Here is an 18,339-nt window from a genome sequence, read left to right as displayed (position 1 = left end):
AATCGTCTCAGCCATACCTAAAACCCTGAGAAAACACGCGGGGTGAATTGAAGAGCAAAGAACAGAAAAGAGAATCACAAACTCTGGAAAGTCTAGAAGAATGGCACAAAGATGAATGGTGAGAGATCCTTCTCCCTCTGGGCTCAACAGTATGTTTGTGAAATGTCTCAGGAGAATAAATGCTGTCCTGTTGGTAAAGGTTGGCTACACAAACTCTTAGCATTATGGTTGCTAATAACCCTTCTGATTATGTTAAAAAGAAAAAAGACATTTTGAACTTAATCTTTTTTATCCCTAAATAAATACGCTAAAATTAAAAGATAGATTTATCACACTGTTCCTCAGTGAAATTTTGCAACTAAAATAAAGGATTTGTCTGTGAAGGATGCTCTACTGTATGTAGTTTCAGGATATTTTCTATTTCGGGACATCTAGTCCTTATCTAGTCTAAAAGTTAGCTAAATGCCACCTTAGATGCTCTGCGAAACACATTTCCCACGCTGTCATTATTTCTTTATATCAAGCAAAAGCAGCATGCGAGTTCCACCTGTGGGTTGGCTGTGTGCAGTGACCTCACCAGGACAGCAGGAGTCAGTGTAGAGGTACTCCAGAAAAGACAGAAAGGTGTCCGAGGAGACGCCGTGGATGGGAACCACTCTGCTCCGGGCCTCGGCGTACTTTCCACTGAACATGGCCGCCATCACGTCACAGCGGGCCACCAGCACCGCCCGATGGGCGGGCAACACGCTTCCTGAATTACACATTAATCGGAAGGGTTTACAGTTTAACTCGGCAAAAATCCCTGACATGTAAAGAACTGGAGAGGACAAAACGATTAGCGCTGATAATAAACATGTTTGGCCTGCAGCAACACGGGAATAAATTATCACAAAAGGGGTCTAAAGTCATAATGGGCCAATTGACTTCATTAACTGCACTTAACAGCCAGTGGCGAGTTTCCATTTTATACAACAGAAATATACTTTTATGAAATATACTTTGACCTCTAAAATTTTCACTTGGCTCAGGGGTGCATGAAGAAGCTCACTGCATTCTTTATGAGATAAATATTGATCATGAGATGCTTTGGACCCTTTTGCTTGTATTTCTCTGTTTAATAGAGAGGAGAAGCTTTTTGTGGAGATGAAACATGACAGAAGTGGGAAAGAGCCTTTCATTTCAACTGCTTTACCGTAATGTGTCTCTTAATGGACGACCTGAGCTAATAATTCACTTCACCCTGCTGTGTGAGACTCTGCCAGCATTTGTCAGTCAGTGTGTTTAACTGCGCCTACCTTGAACCATGAAAATGACGTCCGAATAAAGAGGGGAATTAAAGAGGTTGACGAGGGTCTGGGGTCCGAGTTGAGCTGCCCGTGCACTCGGCGTGTCCCTGGAGCTCTACACACACACACACACACACACACACACACACACACACACACACACAGAGAAAGGGAGCAGAAAGCCATAAGGAGTTTAGTTAGCATTCGTCTGCTGTGTGTCAGCTTCTTGTTACTAGGAAAAATTGTCATGCTGAGCATCTTTTGTGCCTCCCTCATAGAATACAGATGGCTCCTCCTGCCAGTTCTACTCAGCGCTACAATAAAACACACTCAAACTGCAGAGCCAAGACCGACGGGACGGCAAGTGGCCGACAGCGAATGAAAATTGCAGACCAGACGGTCGTCCAGACCACCTATTAATAAAACATTTAAGCTTCTTTTTTTTTTTAAGTTTTCTATATGGCTCTAGTAGCTTGACAGGAAGAAAGGCAGAGAGAGAAAGGGAAGACAGGCAGCAAATGGCCTGAGGCCAGGAATTAAACCGGTGACAACTGCAGCAGGGGTTTTTTTTATCTTAAAGGCAAGATTTATATATTTTTTGCCTTTCAGCAAAAAAGCTGAAAGGCAATTTGCAGTTAACAAGTAATCTATTACTAAATCAGTTGATAAATATTTCCATAATGGTGATTAATCCAATGAAGTGTTTCAGCCCTATAAGAGTATGGCAAGCTTTAACTTATTTCATTGAAACTGTATACCAGAGCAACAAACTAGTTGATAATTCTTAACTAGAAAGAAAGAGATGCATGTTTTTCAATTGTTTTTACAGATATAAATCTGGTCTCTCCAAATTCTCCCTAGGTGTGAGAGTGAGTGTGTGTATGGTTGTTTGTCTCGTCTGTCTCTGTGTTGCCCTGCGACAGACTGGCGACCTGTCCAGGGTGACCCCGCCTCTCACCCGAAACGTTCACTGGAGATATGCACCAGCACCTCCTGACCCCTAGGAACAAGGGTGTTTGAAAATGGATGGATCTTTCATTATAAGAACAGCTGCAAGTAGTTAATCTCCAACAGCTTAAAAAACGTCCTACTGGACACATACTGGAAGGTGATCCTCTGCTTTAGTTCCCTCCTTCGTACCCTTCCTCAAGTTTTCTTCTAGTGTTGTCCAATATTTAGTTTCATGCAATCATTTCTAACCAGCGTTCTTGTCCCTGCTCAAGGGAAAACATCCTCACAGATCAAAACAGTTCATTTTTTCCTCCTGTGATCACGTTCTTCCATATGTTCGCTGTGTACCCTACATGGGTTGTGGCAAACATTGTCTGGAGCTTTACACAGATTTCTTCTTCTCTTTTCAAAATGTGAGATTTGTGTGGGCTGGCTGAAAATGCACATCACACTTTTCAGATTTGTACAAAGTACGGAACATGTTTAGTGCCCTGCAAATGAAACATGGAATACTAGAGAGAAAAAAAAAACTTTTTGTCAACATTTGCATAGTGTAGAGCGTGTTCACAGCTGAGAGTTATAAAGCATCCTTTTACCACTGCGTGACCTTTATCAGTCTGCTGGAGCACAAAGACCTCTCGCTCTCACGCTGCCCTGCTGAGCACGTTATTCGAGGGACGTGGAAACAGAAACCAGGCCTTTGACTTGATAATCCACAGAGAGGCTTGTTTTAAAACTGGATTTGACCAATTTCCTGAGCGTGCCGATGACCAGGAGGAGGTTCGCAGAGGAAGGAATTGAATCACGGCCGGACATCGTGGTGCCTCACCACGTTAAATGACCGCTTCTGCCACTCTGCGTCAGCCGCTGCCTCAGGTAGAAGCATTCGGTGTGAAAGAAAGGCTGGTCAGGTCTTCCACGCGTCACACGTTCTCACTCCCCAACAAAATGTTAAAAGTCTGCTGCATTGTGTCCTCGCGCTTTCTAAATATAGACAACCTAAACCACGCGGCCGCCTGAAAACAGCATCCATGCGAGTGCGACTCCCTTCCAGATCTTGCGTTCTGCTTCTTGGAAAACATCTCGTGTTTATGTTGCGCTAATCCCCACAGTATCTGGGAGGTGATTAGAGGCACTGATTATGTAAATATGATAATCACAGACGCATTATTGCTGATATGATCTTGCTAATGAAGGCCCTCTTAATCTGCAACTATAAACACATTTTTTTATGCATTCAAAAGAAATTTAATTCAGCTGTTTAACCTCTGTTATGGATTTCATGCATCCCATTAGACAGCTGCTTTTTTCATACAGAACACACTGCTTTGCAAATACTTCTTAGAATGAGTCACAGGTGGGTTACGTTGTCATTAGATGCACAAATTTGAGCTTTATGGAAGAGTGTCAGGATTTTGAAAGAAAGGCAGCATCATGCTTTTACTCAGCAGGGACAGGAAAACTGGTCAATATTTATAGAAAGACAGCAACCTTAAAGATGCAGCAAGAACTGCAACGGACTGGGCTAAATCAGGGGTTTTCCAGTTTATATACTGGATGCAATAAGACTTAAAATGTTTAGGGTGAAATTTTTATGCAAAGACTACATTTTTAAACAAATAAACATTTATAAATCATGTATTTATGTCCTTTTTCCTCTTTTTTTATCACAGTCCCTGAGCCAGGTTGTGCTGCTATGCAGCATAGAAAATGTTAGTTATAAAAAAGTATCGGTTTATTTATTAACCAATTAGGACAAAAAACATTCAGTAACTTTTCCTCAGGAGCAAACTTTGGCGCATTTCTTTGTCATTATTAGATGTTTAGATGATCCATTTTCTGCTGCGGTTACTGAGAATAGGAGAAAATTATTTTCTATCCAAACAAAAACAATATATATATATATATATATATATATATATATATATATATATATATATATATATATATATATATATATATATATATATATATATATATATATATATATATATATATATTTATATATATATATATACTTATTTGTCTTCTTCTTAATATATAAATATATATAGTATATATATATATACAAATAAGACCCAAATAAGGCAAAAATGGATCTGGAAGGGTTTGAAAATCTGAATACTTTGTTCTTTTCATTAAAATGTTGCATGTTAATTTATTAATTTATTATAATAATTTATTGCTGAGCAGGAAAATAATATTCATAGAAAACTTTTTTTTTTCATTTGCAGAAAAAAAACCTTTTTTTCTTGGTAGGTGGTTTAGATCACAGGATAGCTGGGTGAGTGACCCAGTCAAAGTCAAGATTTCAATCCAACTGAGAATCTATAGCAAAACTGGAGAATTGAATCGACTGAGCTTGAGGTATTTTTAGAGGGATGGCCAAACCCTGCTGTGCAAAAGCTAGTACTCTGTAACACTTGTGCCGTAGCTGCGATAGCTACAGAGTACCAACTGCATTTTTAATCGCTTAAAACATTTTTAAACCCACAAATTTTGCTTCAACTTGAGTAAAACAACCCCTTATGCCCCAAACCAATATAGTACATTGAATTTTTTTGCCTAAAAAAAAACACAGGAAGAGTTCAAGGGTTAACGAGTGTTTTTCTGTGTGCTGTAATGCGATGTTTAGCAGAGCTGACCCTGTCTCTGCTGAGAAGAGATCGTATGCGCTCCATAAGTTGAGCCACGGCTAGCGAATTCTTCAGCTTCTCCTCCAGGGCCTCCTGGAGATGCTCCCACTCCCACGCTCCTGAAAACAAAACAAAACAAAAAAAACATATACATCTACAGTCACACCTTTTGTTTCCATAAGGGTGCGGTTTTGAGAAAAACACAGATCTCTGTTTGGCACTGGGCTCTGACTGCCCACATGCTTTCAACACCGAACTCTCTACTTTCTCTTGCAGTCAAAGCTTTTTATAAACTGCACCTTTTTATGTAATCTTGGTTGGTAATGAAGGGGGGGGGGACCAACCCATCCCCAGCTCTACGAATATCAACAATAGAAAATATAAAATTTGTTTTTTTTTCATCAGGTTACTAGTTATTATTCCACAACAAGACAGATGAAAATTATTTTTGGCAACGTTCAAAAGATTTTAACCCAGTTCTCTTCTTCCAGGGCGATAACTTGTTCATGCTATCATTATCTTAACTGTAACAACATTGTCCAATCAGCAACAGATTGGCTCATCCCTGCAGCAGCTCATCCCTTAAAATGTGTAAATAATTAATGTCGGCAAGGCGGGAGAAATATTTTAGATGATGGTGAAATCATTTCACCCTCATTTCTTCAGCTCCCAATGTAGCTGAGAGTTGCCAATAGTTACAGGGACAAATCCAGAAACAAAAAAAAAAACAAAAAAAAAGGTTTTGTCAGAGAGAGCTGCTGGTAAGAATGCAAGAAGTCCGAACGACGCATCAGGGTGTTCAAAGACATTTAGCAATAATGTTGCAGAGCTAATCTGAATAGAAAAAAGTTTGCGTCCAAATAAAATCTGGTTAATCTGGGAGGCAAATTCTTTAAACTGTGCAAATAATGTTCAAAAAGAAAATTATTTGAATTAATTCAGCATAAGTTTGTTTGTCATGAATGATGCTCAAAAGCAAAATTAATGTCTTATTCATTAATCCCATGGAAAAAAAAACCATAATTGACATCTGTGGTTCCATATTTTTCCTATAAAGACTCCAAAACATAAAAATAATAAACTGGATGTTTATGATTTGTGTTGTCATCAAGCCGTCTCCGAATGTTTCACAGCCATCCTGTGGTGATTCTTTGATCACTGACTCCTTCTGAATACTCTGTGCTATTTTATTCAGCAGATGTTTGCTATAATTTTTGGTATTCATCAATTTTATACCTTAGAAAATAACCAAGGTGCGCTTTAAAATCATTATCTACTGATAGACTGACCTTTGGAGAAAAATGTCAGTCCAACTCCAAACATGCTGGAAGACTTTGAGCAAAAACTAAATAAGTTATTTATTTCTTCTATGGCATCACAGTTTAAGTTTCATCAAGTTTTTGCTTTTTTCCTCCTATGACGACATCACCTCCTGTTCATCTGATCTCCTACGTCGCACAAGCAAATTACTCCTGCTGCCACACTTTGGACAGTAAGTCAATAATTTATAGATCAAAACTGTAGCTGCAAAATACACTGAATCACAGCCATCGTCTCACAAAAAAAAATTGCTTAGATGCACTAATTTGGTAGATTACATTTCAAGTGCCGTGCAACTTAATGTGCATACGCGTAATTTATTTTTAATGTTGAAAAATGAGATACGAAGATTTTATTGACCAGGAGTCTTGGCTCAGTTTCAACCAGTATCATATTTGAAATACACAGCAATAATGCCACAACTTTCAAGTTTTCATATATTGAGCTTGTCGTCTTTTTTCCCCCCACTGTGTGACTTTCAAATAACAAGATCTGAAGAAATTTAAACTACATGCCTCAGGAAATCGTCAGACATCAACGACCTTGTCACAACGCCCAAAGTCACTTAAATCTTTGTTCCTCGTTCTGACCATGTTTTGGTACTTGAATTTCTTTAGGAAGACATGCTGCTTTTAAAGTTTATTCTCTTTCATTTTGTTAAATAAGTTCTAATTAAACAATTTATTGACTCTTTAGATCTGGGTGTGAACTCAGCTTCCCCCCCCCCAAAAAAAACTGTGATTGCTCTCAATTCATTTAAGACTTACTAAAGGGGCGAAAAAAATTTTTGAAATAGGTGCAGATTAGTTTGGACAAACTGTTATTTGAAAACTTATTTTTGTATTAAATCATGCTATTATAGTCTAAAATATATTTTTTTGATGATCTGAAACATTTAGGTGTAAAAAAGCAATAATACAAGAAACCTATAAGGGGGGAAATACTTTTTCTCCTGTAAACATGGCTGTTTTAACAAGGACCTAACTGGACCCATAAATCTAACTGTGTCCAGAGACATACACATACAGATGCACAGAAAATGCACATCCACACAACTGCATCCAAACGACAATTTCAATAATTCAGCCGCTCACTACAAAAGGAGACAGAGTCTCAGAGTGTTAACGTCACACACACAAAGTCACGGCCTCTGTGACTGTCCTCACACAGTCAAGTGGCAAAACCTCACAGCATGCAGTTCCCACTGTGGGTGTGATGCGCAAACAGGATGCTGGAAAACTGTTTTTGCGATGTAGTGAAATGGGCTGAAGCAGGACAATTAATGAAGCTGATTTGCTAACAAACTATTTATTCTATTTTTCTTTCACGAACGCATGCTGCAAAAGAGCATTTTTGTCCCACTGAGCTCAAAACGTTTCTGCAGGCTAAGAAGGCGCCTGTTCACATCTAATTAGCCGACTCAAGATGACGCATGGCTACGTGCGCTGTATACGATGTCAGCTCGTTCGGACCGTCGGTGTTGAAGGTTAACTGGGATGTTTTTCCACATGGCTCAACATGTTCTGTCTTTTGTGAAAAGCGTTCACATTCCACTTAGAGCATCAAGCCCCCTCCCCTTTTTTTTGTCTTCCATTTTTCCTACTCGCTCCAAAACAAACATCAATATACCTGACGGTATCCTGAGCTGCTCGGCTTGTTGCTAACACGTCTTCTTACACAACCTAAGAAAAAGTAGCGCCTTACTCTCTCCTCCTCCAACTCTCTGACTCCCGTTTCATCCTCATATTCTGCCACCTTCATTTTTCACCCTGCACGCTGCTTTCCCTTTTGCACTTCTTTCTTATGAAATCACACACACACACATGCAGGGCTGTGCACTGTATAGATGTGCACAAAAGCCCACACTGCTCCCAATTTCAGCTGCTGTCTCGCTTATTCTTATTCATATAGTCACTCACAGAGAATCGGGCTCACTCTATAATCTCTCCCCCTCTGCTCAGCCTTCTCCAGCTCAGATGTTGTGTGCACCTTCCTCTTGGGTTTATGTGTCAGAGCATCAGAGCTGCTTTCATACATGTTTATTATTGCGTGCCATGAATCAGATCCTTCAAAAAAGCTTGTTGCACTGTGCAAAAAGGATATTTGCGCGGCGCAGGACACCGTTGTAAGGTTTTCTCTCCAGATTTTGATAAGGTCTCTTCACACCAGAGTTAGACTGCCCTGTAGTCGCTCATTTTGGAGATCCGAGACTGTTTAAACGATGCTGGATTGCTGCAAATTTTCCAAGCCTCAAAGTGAAGACAAGCACAACCTTACTGTGCAGCAAGTACTTGGGCCGCAGGCTTTTCCCCCCAGCTTTCCTGATCTTCCTATAACAATGTGATGCACTGTTAAGACATCTGCAGTGAGACGTTTCTTCCGAATCTGCAACACTTTCCAACAGCTATGGGAGGTTTCTGCACATCCACCATCAGTTTCAGCCTCACTAGCTACGTTTCCATTACAAATGTGCGCAAAACTTTGTCAAAATTCCGCACATGTTGGAATTTAAGTTTCCATTAAACAAAATCACACAAGTCATTATAAAACATCCTGCTTCCTCATCCTCCTACCACCTTCGTCTTTTTTGTGTGATGCAAAAAGTGTTTCCATTGCAGTTTTTTCAAAATACACTAACTCTGAAACAGCAGAAAAACCACCTCATCCGAGCACCAGAGCTTTTTATTGAAATGAGCTACTTTGAAATTGGCACGTTTCAGTTAAGTAAATGTATTTTTGTATTTCCGATTTGCACAATTTTAAGGTCAGTGGAGAAGCGGCTACTGTCAGCAAGGATACACCATCGGCATTTTCATCAACTAATCAAGCATTATAGTATTCTGCAGAGTGCGGTGTTTTCTGGGCAGAGCGTTGCACTCTGTGCCTCGTCATTTCTAACCTGGTACAATTCTCTGTGCCAATAGAAGTCATCGACACAAAATGCAAAATCCCTGGTTTTTGCAATGACTTTCCTTTGACAGCATGACAAACAGCTCTTCATCTTTCCTCCTCTGAGACTTCAGTCTATATGTGCAATATGGAGGCATGTGTGATCAAAACGTGCTACCATGGGGCATGGGGAATGCAGCACACAGAAATCTCTTTGGGCGCAGAGTTTTTTTTTTCTATTTTGAAGTAGTCAGAATGAATCTATTTGCTTAGAGTGCTCATTTTTGTTGAAGCCAGAGTTGTATACCATGTGCATTGGAGCTGGAATGTAAAACACTTACAGTAAACTGCGTAGCACACAAGTGATCAATCCAGGCAGATGCAAGCATTGATTAAAAAAAAAACAAAAAACAAAAACAACACTGCTACATCCAGGCTGCTCCATGCAACACCCAGAATTCAAATATGTTGCCGCCATCATAATCACCGCCGTCTCACTACGTTACTCGACTGATTTTTGCATGCTCGAATCAGTTGAGTAAGTCTGCAGCATTCCTTATGCGCTCCAGAGGGAAATCTCAAAGACCCTGCACAGGCCATGCACGTTCCAGCTGAAGCATAATGTCACGATATGGAGGAAGCCTTTAACTAAGCTTAGGAACACATTTTGGGTATTTGTGACTTAATTTCAAATGCATGCAGCTCCACGCGCTTGTTTACATCCTTGTCTCTGACATAAGGCTCAGTAATAATTCAAAACCTGCTTCATCACAAAAATCAGATCACGATTTTTATATCTTGGATTTTTCTTGAACCTTTCTTCAAAGGCTTTCCTCAGTGTCCCGGTTTTTTAAGTAATTTCTATCATGATAAACTGAAGTGAGACAAAGAAGACGCAGCTGTCAAACTAGGGAAGAAGATCAAACTTCTAACGTGATCTTTCGACTCCCAGATGACTACTCTATAGTGTCTTACCATCAAGCACTTTTAGTTTGAAGGATTTCTGCTCCTCAGTGTAATGGGCCATTGGAGGACGCCCAATAGACAACCGACGGCCTCCTACTGCCAGGCAGCATTTATAGTCACGTCTGAATTATTAGGAAATGACTAAGGGCTCTTGTGGAACAGAGTTCCCATCTTGTGGACATCAGTCCAGCTCTCCCAGCCCTGTTTCAGCTCCAGCTGACCAGCGGGTTTACATCTCCACAGCGGGGTTGAAAAACATGCACATCTTACACATGACAGTGAATTGAGAAGCAGGAAATGTGTGACCTCCACGCTGTGCCACGGTTATAGTCACTGAGCTTGGATTTGTTTGGACGAAGAACACGATAGCTGCTGTTGTAGAGATCCTTTTATCTTTTCTGATTTCCACTCTCTGTCTGGCACTTCCTGCACATATTGTATGATCCCCCTGCCAGGGTTTCAGTTTGGGTAATTTTCATCCTTGGCCAATCAGAGGGTTTTTATTCAGAACGGATGGCAGGCTCTTCTGTGTCGCAGCTCTGCTGCTGCAGTTCATGTTGCTCCAAATTTTAACAACCTGGCAGTATTCATTAAAATTTTAAATTGAATAACTCACTGCTCTTTATATTGTTGTTGTTTTTATTTAAATTATTTATTATAAGACTGTGTCATTGTTGTTTTAATAATGGCATGGCTCCAAAAGTTCAAAGACTAATTTCAAATTAAATGAGAAGTTAAAATGTTTAGAGAAAAAAATCTCAGTCACCCTGACAGTGTTGTCGTAATGCAGTTGATGGATGGGAAAAGATCGGCCTGTTATTAATTACTCAGCACACTGAGTTTATTAAAAACCAAGTTGAAGGCATAACTTTGAGATAAATAATAGAAAAAATCCAGAACAATCCTGTAGGGAGATGAAATCATGAAGAATTTCTAAATATTCAGAGTGACTGTACAAATGATTACAGTTGTTCTCTTATTTGTTTTAGATAAACTGATTGTATCCCAACTCGGTTCATGAGCTGTTCCAATACAACTCAGCCCATATTCAGTAAATGTAACAGAGCAACATTAATTTTTTTAATAATTATCCGGCATTTCTAGAGAATCTAGCATAATAAGAATAGTTAAACAGGAGATACCACTGCAGGGTTTCCCCCAGCGGCGGCCTGCCATGCTTTACTAGCTTTACTAGCTTTACTAGCTCCCCCCGCCAGGCTAAGCATTACTTGTTTTTAGGAAAATAATAAAAAGCAAAACAAAAAAAACGCAAGCAGTCATTATTTTGTCTATAGTTTGAGACGTGCAGAAGTGATTTGATTGTTTCCATAGCAACGATCAGAAGCAAGACCGTGCCACAAAACTACAGTGAGCTCGTTGATAAGGTCAAAAATGAGATGTACATGAGATGTACATGTACCCTCTACAGTCGTAGAAAAAGCTGACCCGGCTAAGGAAGATTTTTCTAAGGCTGACCTCACAGCTAAAGGTTTTGCTGAAGCTTTGGCTTCATCAATTCTGGCAAAGCCAGAGATGTCGTCGCTAAAAGGCACATTCACCGGTGTCCTTGAATTACCGAGTTCCCTGGACGGGGAACGTGTCTCAGAGGGAAACGGAGTTGACAGAGACGTCACAGCCATTGGACTGTCAAAAACATTCCAACATCCCTGAATTGTGAAGTTTCTGTTGTTATTAAGCTTAACTGTTCCCCGAACAAGGAAGCTCAATTAACAACCATCTCTGAAACCCCAACCAGTGGCGTGTTTGTGACTGTTCCCAAAGACGAGGCTGCCCCGGCTGGGGTAGCTCTCTTTGAGGACGAGAGCAAAGTCTTTGGGGACAGTTTTTTCACTGTTCCGAAAGGGATAACCAACCCGGACGGGGACGTTAACCTTTCGGAACAGCGAGCTGGTTCATTCATCCTGGATGTGGTGAGCACAGCAGCCGCACAGCAGGGACAAACTGTCATGGAAGACACAGAGAACTTCTTTAAGTTCTCCAACGTTTTCCAGAACAGTTGGGTGAATGCCTCTTTTCAATCCATCCTGAACCTGAGCGTGACCAGGTGTCTCACTCCGGAAAAGGTGTTTACAGAGGCGTCATCCATCCCCTGCTGTGCGGCTCTTCTCCACTCAGCCGAAAGCACATTTCTCCAGAAGAGATCTCCCCAGTCCTCATGGAGCTGAGGGAGAGAAGTCTGGTCTTGGGAAGAGACTTTGAGATTTCCTGTTTATTGGAATCTTTGCTGGTCTGGCTCGATTCTTTTGGTGGCAGTACGGATAGGGAGTTGTACAGTGCAGGCAGTTGTACAACATGTGAAATGGATTACTTAGTGCTGTTGAGTAATGTTGTACTTCCACCTTCCACAGCGATAGATAACATAGCAGCTCTTTTTAGATGTTGGGTGGAGTTGGGGGTCACAACTATTTGCTCAGGCTGCAGCTCAAAGTTAAAACACAAACACTGCCTCACTGACAATAACGTCCTGGTCCTTTTTCTGCCACAGTCGGCCAGATGTAACAAGAAACTCAAAGTCATTCCCAACCCAAACATCGATGTACCTGGAGAATGTGGAACGGAGCGATACCACTTGTCCTCTGTCATCTGCTGTGGTTCCCATCCAGCCCATGTCTACACCTATATATGGCAGCTGCTGCAGTGAAGACATGTTCAGAAGGGGCTTCATGTTTGTCTATGAAAAGCGAACAAATTAAGAGCAACTACAGGAAACCACAGCTAATTTCTCCCAGCCCCTCCTCCTGAAGATGATAAAGGTGCTTTCGGAGAGGAGCTAGAAATATCTAGCTAAATATCTAGAAAAAGAAAAGCTGGACTTTTCTTTTCCAGTCTTTTTGTTGTGGATTTGCTGCTGTGTTTGAGATGACAATCCTGAAAGATTAAACTTTGTTTCTTGGAAATAATCTTTTCAACTCTTGAATAATCATTTACGCTGTAGAGCGGACTTCAAAAGTTTTGGAAATAGCATATAGTACGTATCAGATTGTTGGCACACAGTTAAAACGCACCTGTATCGTCCAAAACTGCTGGAACGTGTGCTTTTATTTTGATGGTCACATTCACCAGTCATTGGAAAATAATAAAGCGCATTTAATTATCAGCGCCAGGGTGCTATTTTTCCTCCTAAACCCAGTGGAACATCAAGGATCCACAACAAACAGCTTTTATGCTTTGGCTTCATTTTGATATAATGAGCAATGACAGTTTGAAATCCGATAAGTGTTTCTGTACACTTGATGGCAGATTTATTTAGCTAAATATGAAATCATTTTCACATTGTCATATTAAATTTGTTTATCATGGAAAGAGGGTTTTCTTTCTTTTCTCAAGAGAGCAGAGATTTTTTTTCATTTCACAGATTCACAAAAGGGCTTGTGATTGATATGGAAATATTGATCAATTAACAATTATTTTCTCCGTTAGGATGCCCCGGCCAGTGCTCTGGTTAAAATTTATTCGACATTGGGATGTTTGGATTTGATCTGGTTTTTTTTTTTTATTGCTAATAATTGTTAAGAAAATGCACATCTCTTATTGTAGATTCGACCTCTAAATGAGGATGAATTTCCCAAACAGAGCCAAAGATGAAGACCTTTGGACGAGTGTGGGTGGGTTTACCTCTGTAAATAAACATGAGCGTCTCCCACAGGCACATGCACAGCAGGGGGTCCTTCACCACCAGCCGAGTGAGTCGTCCCGTCATGTGCCCATCCGACCGGGGCAAGTCGTCAATAATGCTGCCGTCCCAGGTGGAGAGCAGCGAATGGGGGCCTCCGTCTCGCTCCCTGCAGACACACCGTGACTGTGGACGTTCCCTGTCCAACGAGAGTCAGACAAGACACTACAGACAGGAAGTGCAGCTACACTAGCGCTCTTTAAGCTACCGCAAGTGTGTAAACATGTCTTCTACCTGGCTTTGGGCCCCAGAAGCAGCTGTCGGAAGTACGGACTGACGGCGCACAGCACGGCCGCGTGGGCCCACCCCAGTTCTTTCCCAGAATCCCCGGAGTAGAAGGCCACGTCAGCAAACTGCATGCCACGCTCCAACAGCCACTGCATGTCCTGGGAGAAGCTGGACTCCTCCACTCGGATAGGAGGAAGACGAGCTGAAAGGACAGAGGAGGAGGAGGAGGAGGCGAAGAAAGAAAATTGTGAGATAATAAACAGTTCAGACTTCCCTCCACCAGCAAAAGTGTGTAGCAGGGATGATGCAGAACAGTCTTGTCTACCTCCACTATTGACTTTTGCTTCTTTCGGCACAAACCTTTGGCCTGAGGGAGACGGGGTGTGTGTGGACAAATAGTTTTCGACACCAACAGAATATAGAAGTGTGAGGTGGGAGGCCAAAGTCATGTTCAAATGAGGAAAGAAAGGTGTTGTTTTTTTTTCCTCTTTGGATTATTGACAGCATTAAGAAGATCCCGACTCAGACTGCCGAACTGGATTCTGGCCAACTAAAATATGCAGGACCTTTAGGAATGGACACAAAACAAACAGTGTCTTGCACTAGTATTCATACCCATATAAAAAAAACATTTTGTATTTTGTTAGGTTATAAGTATATATTTTTTATTTAGTGTGATAAATCAATGAAACAAATCAATAACATTGTTTCCAGTGTTTTTACATCTAAAAATCTGATGTTTGGTGTGAATTTTGTATTCAGACCTGTTTACTCCAATGCTACTAAAATGAAAAATGCATGCTCTTCATGAGACTGTCATAGAAAAACACAGTGTCTTCAGTCAGAGGCTTCTTCAAATTCCCAGTAACACAGACTGCTACAGAAGATCCTTGAATAATATGTTAATGTAGCGCAAAGAACACAAAAAGATTAATGTTACACCAGCACAGAGAATAATTGTAAACTGGCATTAATAAAACTGCAAATCAGAATGAACTGACAAAAAAAGAACAAAATGACCAAAGAAAAGGAAAAAAAACAAAAGGATGGCCTGCTGTAAATAACGGATAATAACGCAGTGCTTTCAAATGTTATATCATAAAGTCAGATTCATAAAAAGATGAGAAAATAGGAGGCGGTAGAGCGAAAGAAGTATAGACGCCTCACAAATCATTGTTCCATTACAATCCTATGCGTGCTGCACACTCACTAATTTGTACCGAGTGTCCCCTTGTTTTATTGCAGCTGTGATTTAGCCATGAAAACTGCCTTTTCTGAATCAGCGCTTGTCATATTTAATGTAAGCTGGGCCATAAGTTGAGCTAAGTGGAGTCAGACAGCGACCAATAAATCCAGCAGCACTAGCTGCCGTTTCTGGCAGGACGTTCAGCTCTCCGTTACCGTGTCAGATTCAAACAGACGGCACAGGAAAGAGCAGCCGGATCAATGTTTAGATCGAGTTTTACAGCGTGGTTTATGCCGAAGAGCTTCAGGTGTCTTCATCTAGCAGAAGCACAGAGAAAAAAAGCTCAAAAAGAAAACGATGTACAGCTAACATCGTCACGTCGGCGGTCCACGTCAGTCAAAAGATCGAACATTTTAGTTTTATCACTGAAAAAATATTGTAGCAACATCCATAATGTAAAAAATAAAAAAAACTGTTTAAAAAAGCCAATTTCAGATTTAATCACACATCTTTCATCCGGCTGCAACAACACAGATTCAAACAAAGGAGAAAAATGAACATTAAGATAAGAGTGAAGTGGGGGAAATGCGACTGTCAAGCTCCGGAGCCCGGCTTAGTACTTGGAAGCTTTGCCACTGAAGTAATCAAACTCGCTGTCTGAAAGCTGTTCACTGCATATTAATGTGAGTAAATCTGAGAGTTTTAGCCTCTTTTGATCAGCACAGTCATTTATCCCCTATAATTACGGTATTTTGGGGGTTTTATTGGATTGGAGGCAGTTTGATTAAGGCTGCAATAGATCTGCAAGTGAGAAAATGTTGCTGCCAGATTAGTAAATTAAATGGATGGGTGGACAGACAGACGGACGGATGGACAGATGAATTTTCTTAAATCTAATTTCTGGATTTCCAAACTCAATCAATACATGTCATTTATTAACAAAAATAATTAAATACCTGGAACTATAACGAGCGACGAAGCAATAAATAAGTTTTCAATCGATCAGGTCAGATAAGGGATTAGCAGGTTGAATACTAAAAATATTTGTTTTTTGTTCTAGTTATTAAATGCATTAAAACTAAGAATTCCCTCCATTTTTGGTCCATTAACACATCAGCCTACAACACACACATTTGTGCATAAGAAAAACTAAAAACAAATACATCTATGATGAAAAAGGAAATTAGCATCAACCAGGAAAAGTAGGATTAGTGCATCTCTCAACAAACGAATTAAAAGCCATTTTGCAACAAGGAAAAGACCAAATTATGATAGCGAGAATTATTTGTTGCATTTCATGTTTTCAAATTTGATACATAAACATAGAGCTATAAAAACAGCCATACAGACTAGCCATGCATGATTTTTAAACACTATAAGTAGAACCTGTCATTTTAATTAAAGATGTGTCAAACGTACACATTCGTCTCTCATTCATCGCCGAGCCGGTTAACTCCGGGTACTCAACTCAGTTGTTATGACATTGATTCAAATGTCTCTGCAAAAGAAAGCAGTCCACCTTGCTCTTTTGTCTCTTTCCCTTTTTCCAGTTTGACCAGAGGAATATTGATCCACATAAAACCTTTGTGCTCAGCTCTTTTCACGACTACGTTAGCTCCTGAAGAAACAATCCAGTCAGTCCACTGAATGTTCACTAAACCCGGCAATAAGAGACTGAAAACAAAAGGGGAGGACAGCAATGCACAAGTACAAGCTAGTTAGAACATGGAGAGCCTCCTTCATTAAGTGATGTAGTATTTCTCTGACCTGGTTGCTCTAAGTGAGGAGGACGCAGCTCGTTCACTTTGTTCCCTCGTCTCTTGTCTGGCCTCTCTTTGGCTTTGTGTTTCAGGCACTGAATCATGAAGTACTCCAGCTGCACAAAACAGACAGAAATAACACTGTTAAGTCATCGATCCTTAACCTTCAAAATGCCTCTTTGCAAACAGAAGTGGATGTAACCGTTAAATATGAACATTTAAAGGCCGTGGCAATTGGGTGAATCGTTCTAAAGGTCCGCATCGCCGCTTACCACGCTGCCAAAGTAGCGGCCGACGAAGACGTGGTTGAGAGAGGGCAGCTCCAAATAAGTGGCGCCCAGGTCCCGGGAGAGCTGCAGACCTTCACTGTGAGGCACACAGCTGCTCCAGTCAGACGCACACAGCGGACACGTACACGGAGGTCCTTCATCTCAATGCAGAAGAGAAGACACACGTCATTAATATTGCATTACGCTTTTAAAGCCATGCAGGAGAGCATGTTTAAGAACTTGAAGTACTCAAACTGTACAATGACTTTCAGTTCGCATGCACAAGTATTGTCTTTCTCACATACAGCTGCAAACTTTAGTGCATTTACTGGGATTTGGGGTGACAGTGAGACAAAGGGCAGCGTAATTGTTAAGGGGAAGGAAAATAATACATGGTTTTGTAAGTTTTGATCATTTGTTCAAACCCCCTTTAGTCAATACTCTGAAAGTATTTTTTGGTATGTTTCTCCCAGCTTTCTTCTTCGCTAAGCAAGACTGCGCAAAGAGCATCTCTGAATATCAGTGTTTTTGCCAAAACGATCAATTAGATTTAGTTCTGAACTTTTACTAGGCAATAAAACACATGAATTTAGTTTGATCTAAATCAGTAATGTCCAAAGTCAGTCTTCAGTGGTGGATATCCTGCATGTTTTACTTATTTCCCTGGTTCAACACACCATGTGACATGATGGTTCATCGGCAGGCAACTTTGACAGGATGAGGAGGTCGTCACAGCGTTTGAATCAGCCGTGTTGGAGCAGAGACGGGCCGATTAATCAGATTAATGGTGATGAGTCAAGTATGAAAAATAATAATCAATTATTTATTAATCAATTAATTATTAACTGGAGTATGTAGCTTTATTGAAAGGCTGAAAGAACAACATACTAATAGCAAAAATTAAGCCAAAACTGTACAACAATAAATATACACTTAGCATTTAAGGTAAAAAAAAAAAAAGTGTTTAAATATGTTCTACCAAAACTATTCAAATTACAGTTTTATCTTCACCCGACTGCAATTCTGTATTAAATTAAATCTTCTATTAAGTACCTTGTCCAATTATTAATCAGTTAATCCAAAAGTAATCAACAGATTAGCCCTACAGTGTTTTGATGTTTAGTCAAACAGAAAGAGTTGAGCTTTTGAGAAAA

The 18,339-nt window shown here is 40.3% G+C and overlaps 1 protein-coding gene across 2 annotated transcripts in view; it reads right to left on the bottom strand.

Moving 5' to 3' along the window:
• Positions 1-18,339, bottom strand: part of rhobtb3 (Rho related BTB domain containing 3) — a 32,148-nt gene that overhangs the window by 7,162 nt on the left and 6,647 nt on the right. For both annotated transcript variants that reach the window (XM_023324964.1, XM_023324965.1), the window contains 7 exons: positions 17,189-17,346; positions 16,924-17,032; positions 13,977-14,172; positions 13,685-13,881; positions 4,883-4,992; positions 1,296-1,401; positions 578-751 (listed from right to left, as the gene is read on the bottom strand). In XM_023324964.1, the coding sequence (XP_023180732.1) occupies positions 578-751; positions 1,296-1,401; positions 4,883-4,992; positions 13,685-13,881; positions 13,977-14,172; positions 16,924-17,032; positions 17,189-17,346 (1,050 nt within the window). The remainder of the gene's footprint in view (positions 1-577; positions 752-1,295; positions 1,402-4,882; positions 4,993-13,684; positions 13,882-13,976; positions 14,173-16,923; positions 17,033-17,188; positions 17,347-18,339) is intronic.

Source organism: Xiphophorus maculatus, chromosome 20 (genome assembly GCF_002775205.1).
Source record: "Xiphophorus maculatus strain JP 163 A chromosome 20, X_maculatus-5.0-male, whole genome shotgun sequence".
In the NCBI taxonomy this organism is placed as follows: domain Eukaryota; kingdom Metazoa; phylum Chordata; class Actinopteri; order Cyprinodontiformes; family Poeciliidae; genus Xiphophorus; species Xiphophorus maculatus.
The sequence above is the reverse complement of the archived record's forward strand: the minus strand, read 5'-3'. Positions and strand labels throughout refer to the sequence as shown.